At 37.2% G+C, this 10281-nt stretch overlaps 1 protein-coding gene across 1 annotated transcript; it reads right to left on the reverse strand.

Annotated features, from left to right (window-relative positions):
• Positions 1–8412: 8412 nt before the first annotated feature.
• LOC145791711 (uncharacterized) lies at positions 8413–10077 on the reverse strand. The gene is made up of 3 exons (XM_082872133.1): positions 9573–10077; positions 8865–9456; positions 8413–8677 (listed from the first exon to the last, which is right to left on the reverse strand). The coding sequence occupies exons 1-3, from the start codon at positions 10075–10077 to the stop codon at positions 8413–8415; spliced, it is 1362 nt and encodes a 453-aa protein (XP_082728259.1).
• Between the last annotated feature and the right edge of the window lie 204 nt (positions 10078–10281).

Here is a 10281-nt window from a genome sequence, read left to right on the forward strand (position 1 = left end):
GGGCAACTTCAGCTCTATCTCCGCCGAAATCTGGTACTTCCTTTGTACCTCCTCCAACTCCTCCGCTGTGAACATTGACTTGTCGGCCTTGGTGTGCCAGTGGTCCGTTTCCACTTGGCTAATCGGTCTTACGGCTATGATCATCGTAGATGGGCGAGCTCGCGCTACTTTCTCCGCCCTTCTTTCCTCCCGCCTCGTTGCTCTATATTGCTCTGCCAACTCCACTACATGGTCTTCCCCCGGTGACTCTAGCCTTATGCTTGGCACTTCATCTCGAGCTATCTCTTCTATGTTTCTGTGTATTGCTTCGAACGCTGGCACAAGGAAGTTCGCAAAGTATTAGAGAGGCATGTCACACGAAACAAATGAGTTCAACTCTGGGATGTGTTGGTTTTTCGCAAAAAGGTATGTAAAACGAATAACTCCAAATGCCCACAGTTTGCCTATATTCCAAGGATCGAAATTAAATTTCGCCAGTTTAAAATTTTCGAAAGTTTCCACCCCCGCCTTTTCCACGTCCTATATTAGTCCTAACCCTTCGCTTATTGCTAACACATCACCTCCCTTATAAATGGATCATGCCACGTGTACAACCACGATTCATTACCCTTTTTTCTTTTCCTATCTATTCAACTTCACATCACTACGTACCCTGCCGCTCCTCAAGCCTCACGTGCCGTCACCACTTCTCGCTCGGTCCCTCTTTCGCGATCTGCCCTCCTCTCGCTCGGTCTTCTTGCTCAGTCCCCCCTTCGCAGTCAACCCTCCTCTTGGTCGATCTTCTCGTTCGGTCTTCTCGCTCAGTCTCCCTTTCGCGGTCGGTCCTCCTCTCGGTCGATTTTCTCGCTCGGTCCCCCTTTCGCGGTCAGCCCTCATTTCAGTCGGTCTTCTCGCTCGATCCCTCTTTCGTGGTCAGCCCTGATCTCGGTCGGTCTTCTCACTCGGTTCCACTTTCGCGGTCGGCCCTCCTCTTAATTAGTCTTCTCGTTCAACCACACACAATCCCCGTCTTCCTTCTTATTCCCTTCGTTGGACTGAAGCTGCATTTGGGAATGGGAGACTACTGACATCGGTGGGCTCATAGAGGATTTTGGCCCACCACTTAGAGCCCAATTCACGGTTTAAGCACTAAAGCCCAACATCACTGAAACCCAACGTTGCACCAAGAACCAATGGCATCTAAACACTTGTCAAGAGGAGAACCAACCACGTAAGTAGATAAAGATCCTGTAGAGTTATTGCACCACACATCAGCCATTAATGAGGCCCCTGCAGCATTAAATGCGATAACCTCTTCACGTCGGAACGGACAGCCTCACCATGAACAAGGCAAGCTAGAGCATAGACTTTTGGGCAACATGACAAGTCGGAGTTGATAAGGGAATGATGAACAAAGGATATAAGGAGGCTTCCAAGACACACAAAAGGTTAAGTTCCCTATCATTATTCTCTCTCTATTCGCCATTAACCTCTCTTTCTTCTAACTTGATCGTCAGAGAGTCCGCTGAGGGACTCCCATTCCCTGCTGGGCATTTATGCAGGTACCCCGGTGGGCATAGTGATCAGAGAACGGTGTTAGAAGCGTGGGTCAGCCTGACCCGACCCCCCACGATTAACAGCATCATCAATACACATTCCAAATTTGAAATGGTTTGTAAATACTTACAAGTTTGACATGTAATTAGTATTTTGACTAATGTACAAAAAATTATCTATATTGTTATATTAAGTGAAGTTTGAATTTAGTCTTCCAAAACTTCTGCCATGTGTAAATTTAATAATTAAAAAAAAAGGGCAAATTACGCTTTAGTTGATGACTTTTCAATTGTGATACGTTTGATTATGAGCTTTGATCTTATTTTAAATAAGGACAATTGAAGATACCATTACTCAATTTCAAGGGTAAAGTCATCAATTTGATAAAATATAAACTAATTTGACAAAAATAAATGTCAAAAAAATATTTTTAAATTTTTAAAAATTATTTCTACCCATCAAAGATAAAATTATATAAAATTAATAAATCTTTTACACATTTATTTATTTATTTTACTAAATTAATTTTTATTATGTGTTTGGATAATGATAATGTAATGGTTGGTTGTTTTTATTTTCATTAAATTAATTTTTATTTTTCCAAACTCAAATATGACGATAACTTTGATATCATTGTTAAACCAATCTATTAAATCAAAAAATCCAAAACTAAAAACATTTCATATATTAAATATATTGATTATACATTAAAAGCCTAATAACCACACATTACATGATTATCATCCAAATACATAATAAAAATTAATTTAGTAAAATAAATAAATAAATAAAAGATTTATCAATTTTACATAATTTTATCTTGGGTGGGTAGAAATAATTTTTAAAAATTCAAAAATAATTTTTGACATTAATATTTGTCAAATTAGTTTATAATTTATCAAATTGACGATTTTGCCCTTGAAATTGAGCAATGATGTCTTCAATTGTTCTTATTTGGAACAAGATTTAAAATTTAGGGTTAAATGTGTCACAATTGAAAAGTTAGCGACCAAAGTGACAAGAGCCCCAAACTATAAGAACTGTTAGTGTAACAACCCCGACCCATGATTAACATATAGACCATGATTGGGAATGTTTAACAAGTCATTAAGGTGCAATTTTTGTGTTTATTACATGTGCTATGTACTATATGAGTTTCTATCTGTTCTGGGTAGGAATATCCGTCTCTAATTTTGTTTTGTTTTGTTCTGTGAATTAAAGGCTTTATCGACATCCGAACATAAAATTGACTTAAATTATGTGTTCGTTGAAATTTTTAGAATATTATGGTAAATTTAATTGAAATTCGATTCGGAATGAAATAATTAAATTAATTAATGCTCATTTGCTTAGTTTAAATCAAGATTAGTTAAGTCAATGTAATGGGCCTATATAAGGCCACTTTTTACACCATTTATACACTTTGCACTCTCAACTCCTCATCTTTGAAGACTAAAATGTGTGAGAGTGAGATAGGAGGAAACTTGAGCTCAATTGTAGAGTATTTGCTAGAGACTTAGAGGAATTGGAAGGAATTTCAAAGATTACACTTCTATACATGAGAATTCAAGCTTGAAGTAGGAATTCAACCCTTGGATTGTATAATTTTGATGCTTAAACCATGGATTCAAGAGAATTGAGTGGATTACATGAGAATTTAGCTAGAATGAAGAATATAGATCATATCATTGCATGCATGTGCATATCATGAAGTTTTGAAATTGTTTAAGCAAGAACCTTCGTATGCATGACCTTACCTTGGCTATGATTTCATTATTCAACTTGGTTTTGTTCTCAACATTTCAATTAATCATGGAAGCGTGGTTGAAGGGCATATCTTTGCATGCATGTCACATTTTGGAAACTTTTAAGTTGGTTTTGAGCATTTTACATGCTTTTGGGCCTTGGTTTCAAGGAATGATCGTTACTTCACTATGTTTTTCAAGTTTATATAAGTTTCCTCAAGTTTTTGGCCCAAAAGACCATGATTTGCAGCTTTGAAATTGAGTTTTACACTTGGCAGAGCAATCTGGAGATTCCAGATTCTGCCTCTCCGTTCGAGCGACAAATCCTGCGCTCAAGCGACCACTTTGTGATCTTGCACTTCCGCTGGAGTGACCAGAAGTCCGATGGAGCGTGAAATGTAAGCTCCCAGAAATTGCATGTTTTTGCAGACTGCTTGAGGGACAAGAGGTGCGCTCGAGCGAGGACCTCAGTCTCACGCCCGAGTGGCCGTCGAGCGAAGAATTCACACAACCAGTACTTTTACAGACCACTCGAGCGAAATAATGTGCACTCGAGCGACCACTCACATTTTGCATGTCCGCTCGAGCAAAGGAAGCTGCGCTTAAACGGGACCCTTGTTTTCAGCAAGCTTTGTTAAATGTGTTCAAGTGCATTTTAGCATCTTCATTGCATCTTAGACATTCCTAGGCCATAATTAAGACCTAATAATGAGGATGAGACTTAGAAACACACTAAGAACAAAATGGAAGAAGTTATGTGATATCTGGGTATGTGTTTCACGATATGTATCTATGATGTTTGTGTAGGTCACGCGCCATAAGCTGTCTGATTTTGTCTGCTCTATCTGTTTACATCTGGAGCCATCAGTGAGTAATAATTTAGTAAAGTTATGTTCAACTTTAATTATTTTTTGTATGATGGAATAAGATCTGTTTATGAAATGTTATGTTCTATACGATAAATGACTGTCCCATTTTTTGACAAGTATTCGTGGCATCTTTAGCACAAGGCTCTTGCTCAGGGGTAATAATACTGTGGCCTATAAGCACAAGGCCCTTGCCCGGGAGTAACAATACCATGGTCTCATGGCCTTTGCCCGGGGGTAATAATACCGTGGTCTCAAGGCCCTTTCCCGGGGGTAATAATACCGTGGCTCAAGTATATTACAACTTCCCGGTACCGGAGGTTCCTTATGGAACTGACAAACATGATAACGCTAATGGATGTACCATGTATGATGAAGCATGAACTCTGATCTCTGTATGCAGTTTGAACAAAATATGAATATAAATCTGTTTCTGATATTAACTCTGATTTCTAAATATGTTAAGGACATCATTAATTTAAACCCTTTACTCTGTTATTAATCACTAGGCTTCCGCTCACTTTTTATATTTATGTATGTAGGTGAGTAGGAGTGTGATCAAGCCTAAGTTACTGCTTGGAGTGGTTTTTGGGTCAGCCAGGTGCCGTGCCTCCCTATGAGGTTCCTTTTGAGAAGTCAAGTTTTGTGGTCCTGTTGAAGATGTTCTTTTGTTTTCGTTTGGTTTGTCTACCTGTACATTGGGCGAAATCCCTTATTATACTATATGTATGGAAGTTTGACATCATGTAAGTTTAAAACATTATCTGTTTTATGTATGACTTTACAGCTCTATGGACCTTGTATTTTGTATAATTACTTCTGCAGCCCCTTATATTTTGTTATTCTGTTAAGAGGCCTTTGGTAATCCTAGAATTACTGGCCGGTTATGTCGCTAAACCTCTAGGGGCGGGTTTGGGTAGTGCCAGTCAGTGTAATTCGCCCTAAAAAAAAAACAACACTTTTTTCATCCCCCTACACACACATTCTTTACGACAGTTTAACTGCCATAACAGTTTCATATTTAAAAAATCAAATTTACAAGTTTACTTTCAAATTTAAATAAGAGTAATGCTAGAGACCCCAAAAGTTCTACCAAAATTTCTACCAAATGTCTCACATGGGTCCCATACCATGTAAGATATTTGGTAGAAATTTTAGTAGAACTTTTGAGGTCTCTAACATTTTTATTTAAATGATAATATGTTACACACATGTAGTGTGTGCACCCTTCTAGTGTTGTATTAAGTCCTCTGCAACATTAATGCACAATAGAGAAATTTTAAGTACTCCAAAATTAATCATAAAATTAGACATAACTATCTCACATAAAATATTTCATACCATTTTGTAGCTTCAACACCTATGTAAAATGATTGTGTCAAGTTCTACAAATGATTTTTGTCACGCCCCCAAAATAATATCATAAACACACTGACAAACATCTATGAATAATAGCAGGAATCAGAGTCTTAGTCCTTTCATCACATAAAGTTAATGAATACAAAAAGTTTAATGTAAATGAATGCCCTATTGGCTTACACCTTTCCAAGTCTTAACTTGGTTACAACAAAAGTGAGCTTCGCTCATTATATCTTAAGCCCTTGGCTTTACAAAAGTATATAATCAAAATAAGAAGCTCTTGCTCCAAAAAATCTCTCCAACGCTATTGCCTTGGTAGAGGCATGCCATCATTACTTGAAAATGGTATTCCCAATTAGGGTGAGCCACAACAACCCAGTAAAAATCATCTAACACAGTTTATGAAACTTAGCAAAGGTATAAATACAAGTGTATAAACAATGCTTGTGATAAAACTTCCCAACAACTTTTGTATACTCAAAGGATATCAATTTTTAGGCCTTAACCCATTGACTTTCAATTCGTATTCCATTCACTTATCTATTTCCATTCATGAGTCAATTTTGTTATCTTTCAACAACCGAACTGAGGCTATAACTCAATAATTTTCAAATCATACAACAAATATGCATAAACACTTCAAACTTCCATTTTACGGATATTTCATCTGCGGGCAACCGTCAAACGGGACCCATGTAAACATAGGCTATACAAGCACTACAATTGCCATTTTACGAATATTTCATCCACGGGCTTGGTACCTATGTATAATTTCGGGACTTTCACTTAGGACACTCCGGCCAACTTAATTATAATGGAGTCCATCATCTTTCTCATCCCAAACAAATGTCCATGCATATGCAATGTATTTAAAAGATAATCAAACATAAAAGCACATCCCCTTTCCACTTCTAAACAAACATATATATATACAATGTATTTAACTACGGTCATATTCAATGACAACCACCAAAAGATTAGTTTCAATTTAGCTAATCCACATGCAATTTCTACAACAATCAAAGCTATCCCCCAACGATAGCCTAATACAATTATCTCTAGACAAATATTCAATCTCAAATAGATAGTTTATTCAAAACTTCCAAAAGAATGAGTTAATGCATAACCCATTCTACTATTCATCTCAATACTCTCTCAATTTCACATCTTTAATGCCAATTCCAATTATTTATACTAAATAATAGTTTTGATTCAATTAGGGCAATTTTCCCCATTTTCCCCAAATATTAACTAAGTACCAAAATCATCAAATTAGACCTAGCACAACATCATTTTTAGACCCCACAAGCATTTATTTCATCTACACCCAAAACCCCTATTTCTATTTTATGTCCAAATCCTGGGTTTGATTAAAACATCCCTAAATCACACCATTGTTACACAAGATACAATAACTAAGCTAAATATCATATGAAGGTGTAGAAAGATCCCTACCTCAAGGAAGAAGATGAACAGCACAAGAGAGAGAAACTCCAAGAACACCAAAATCCACTTTTACTCGGCTAAAAATGTAGATCTTGGCGCACTCTATCTTTTTCTCAAAGGCACAAGGGTGGAAATCCCAATGGATCTAGATGAAATCCTAGAGAGAATGTGAATTCTAGAGAGAGAGGCTCAAGGACAAGCTTTTGGGAAGTTTTAGAGACAGAGAGAGAAGAAAAAGTGACCCAAAATCTCATCTTCTCGGACTGTTATATGCGTAGTCTGCTCGAGTATGGAAATCCCCGCTCGAGCATCAGACATAGACTTCTGCTTGAGCATCAAACTGGACGCTCGAGCATTGAATGCACTCTCCCAGCATTTGCAGACCTACAAAAATGCTGAGAGTTATAGAATCTCGCTTGAGTGCGAAAATGGCCGCTCGAGCGGAGGAGCAAAGTTTGTGAAGCCCGTTCGAGCGCAAGAATACTCGCTCAAGCAGAGAGGCCAAAATCTGGGCAATAAAGGTTTTGAAAAACAAGTTATCAACCTGTTCCAAAAGCACAACCATAACCCGAAAGCCAATTCTAAAGGGATACAAGGAGAATAAGAGATAAACAACAATATGAGAGCATTAAACCCGAGTCCGGAATACAATAGGCAACGGGTCAAAACCGGAATCGCTATAATTTCTTAATGATTATGTCAAGTTCTACAAGTGATTTCTATGCACACAGAAGAACTGTGCAAACTTAGTGCGCATGGGCATAGACATAAATGTCACCAATCTTGTTGTAACAGTGGGAATCATAATACAGACATTATTGGTAATGAAGTCTCTATGATATTAAAATAATAACAACCACTACCACTACCACAGTACTGGCAACAAATGAAACCCCAGGGAACCTTAAGATCTAGGAAACATGGATACATATACGAATACTGGGATACGAGTACGATACGATACAGATACGGCAATACAACAAAATTTGAAAAACTAGGATAGAATACGGCGATGATACGTTCGTAAAAAATATTATTTTTACAATTTTTAGTAATGTAGCATGCATAAAAATAAAACTTAAAGCAAAAGACAACTTGATAAAAAAAGAAAATTATAAAGCTAAGAGTCTTCAAGGTCAATAGTTTAATGTGTTCCCCTTCATCAGTGAATATCATAGCTTCCATATCTAGTTCATCAAGAGAAAGACTTGCAATTTCAAGTAAGTCTGCACCCTCCAATGAATCAAAAGCATCTCCACCAACATCCCATAACTTGGTTTCTCCTTCAATGTACTGTTAACTTCTCCTTGATAGGAGACGAAGATTGTTGTACACAAAAACCAAATCTTCAGCACGTTGTGGTGCCATTTTGTTTCTTTTCATGAAGTGAATAAAGGAGTAGGTGCTCTAATTCCTTTCATAGCATGATGAGGAACATAGCTGGCCAATCAATTTTAATGCTAAAGATTGAAGCATAGGAGCAGAAGACCCATTGTAAACCACCAAATAAGTAGATCCAATACTCCTTTATCAATCTTTGAGTCAAAATCTCCAAACATATCCAAACCTCCTAAAAACTTGGCATATTCCACATTTACAACCTTTCTCTCCTCTAAATTTGGAAAGTATTTCTTGAAGCACTTGTTTCTCATACTTGAAATTTCTTCATCCCTATGAGGAGGGACACGATTGGGATTTTCATTGAGCCACGTTGAACTATAATAACTAGATTACAACATTAGAAAGTTTCAAAATTAAATTATGTTATTCATATTAAAAGACAAATGTCAACAAAGAAATCTAATTAGTAAGAGTATGAATTAAGTTATTACCTCGAATTCAAAGAATGTGCAAGGCAATGAAGATGAGTGTTACTTTTGGCCTACCTCTCAACTAGTATATTGTACACAACGGAATAAAAATTGATTCCTCGTGATCTAGCTTCCCTTCATGCCTAAAGATGCTTGCCTTCACCTTTTCAATCATAGTGTCCCACATTTCATAGACTAAGTGAAGGCATGGTTTGTCAGTGTCACAAAACCTAAGCGTCTCATAGATAGGCAATGTAAAAGACAAAATGTAATCAATCTTATCCCACGACACATCATTCAATTTTTCCTTCACAGATGTTGTTTTTCCAACATTGTTTTCTTTGTAAGAAGCCCACTGATCGCTAATAACCATTGATTGGAGGCCACGCTTTATAAGTTTAAACCTTTTAAGCACGACAATAGCAGATGAAAAACGTGTGTCCGCAACAACAAGCAACTTTAAGGGTACGAATTCATTGAAAATAACTAGTTGCATAGAATGGTTCATGATGAAGTTTTTGATAAACATCACATCATCAACGCAAAGTGTGATCCAATGACATTCATCATAAGCAAAAACAGTACCCCCTGTTTCATTTGGAGCACAAATATTCTTAAGAGCAAGATTCAGTGTGTGAACTACACATGGTGTCCAAAAGATATTCGAGTACTTACTTTCAATGAGTAAACCACCTGCACTACATACGGGAGCATTATCTGTAATGACTTGAATGACATTTTGATGTCCAACTTCTTCAATTGCTTGACTAATTAAGTTGGAAATAAAAAAAACTTGTCTTTGTGCTCACCTTCACAATTAACAACTTTCAAGAACACTGCCCCAACTTCTGATGCTCCCATAAAATTAATAAGGAGCCTTCTTTGAGAATCAATCCATCCATCTGAAACAATACTCAATCCCTTTTCCTTCCATGATGCTCTAGTTGGCTCCAACAACCTCTCTACATTAGCCCTTTCCTTTTGAAGCAATATAGTCCTTAACAAGTTATAACCAGGTGGTACATAACCAGGAATTGGATTGTTGACAGCAAATTGAAAAGCACTAACATAATATGGGTTACTTGATAAATGAAAAGGTAACCCCGCTGAATAAAACATGCGAGCAATCTCAGAATGCAATTGTTCCCGAATAACTGGGTTGAATGCCTTTTCTAGAGCAGAAGTTCCAGTAGCCTTTCTTTTTCTTGGCTTATACCCCTCCATCCTAAATCCTCTAGTATCTAAAGGCACTAAACCTGTTGAATTAGATTGGCAAGTGAAAGGTGGTAAAGGAACTTTTTTAGGCATAGCCATCTTTAGCCTCTTTTTGACTTCTTCAATTTTCTTTTGCATTTCAGCAAGGTGTTGCAGAGTCAGTTTGGGGCACACTCTAATCCCATGGCCAGAAAGTTTTAACAAATGTGCCTGGACCCTAAATTATGACCCATTGTACTCAGTTTGACAGTAATTGCATTTAAACTTGGTATTACCACCTCCTTCTCCCATTTTTTCTAGTTT

The sequence above is a fragment of the Camellia sinensis genome, chromosome 5, assembly GCF_055761805.1.
Source record: "Camellia sinensis isolate YWXY chromosome 5, ASM5576180v1, whole genome shotgun sequence".
Classification (NCBI taxonomy): Eukaryota; Viridiplantae; Streptophyta; class Magnoliopsida; order Ericales; family Theaceae; genus Camellia; species Camellia sinensis.

Coding starts and splice junctions, on each gene's coding strand:
- LOC145791711 (XM_082872133.1), bottom strand. CDS start 10,077: ATGGCTATGCCTAAAAAAGTTCCTTTACCACCTTTCACTTGCCAATCT. Junction 9,457..9,572: donor GAAAGTTGTTAATTGTGAAG/GTGAGCACAAAG, acceptor TATGTAGTGCAG/GTGGTTTACTCATTGAAAGT. Junction 8,678..8,864: donor GAGGAATCAATTTTTATTCC/GTTGTGTACAAT, acceptor GTTGTAATCTAG/TTATTATAGTTCAACGTGGC.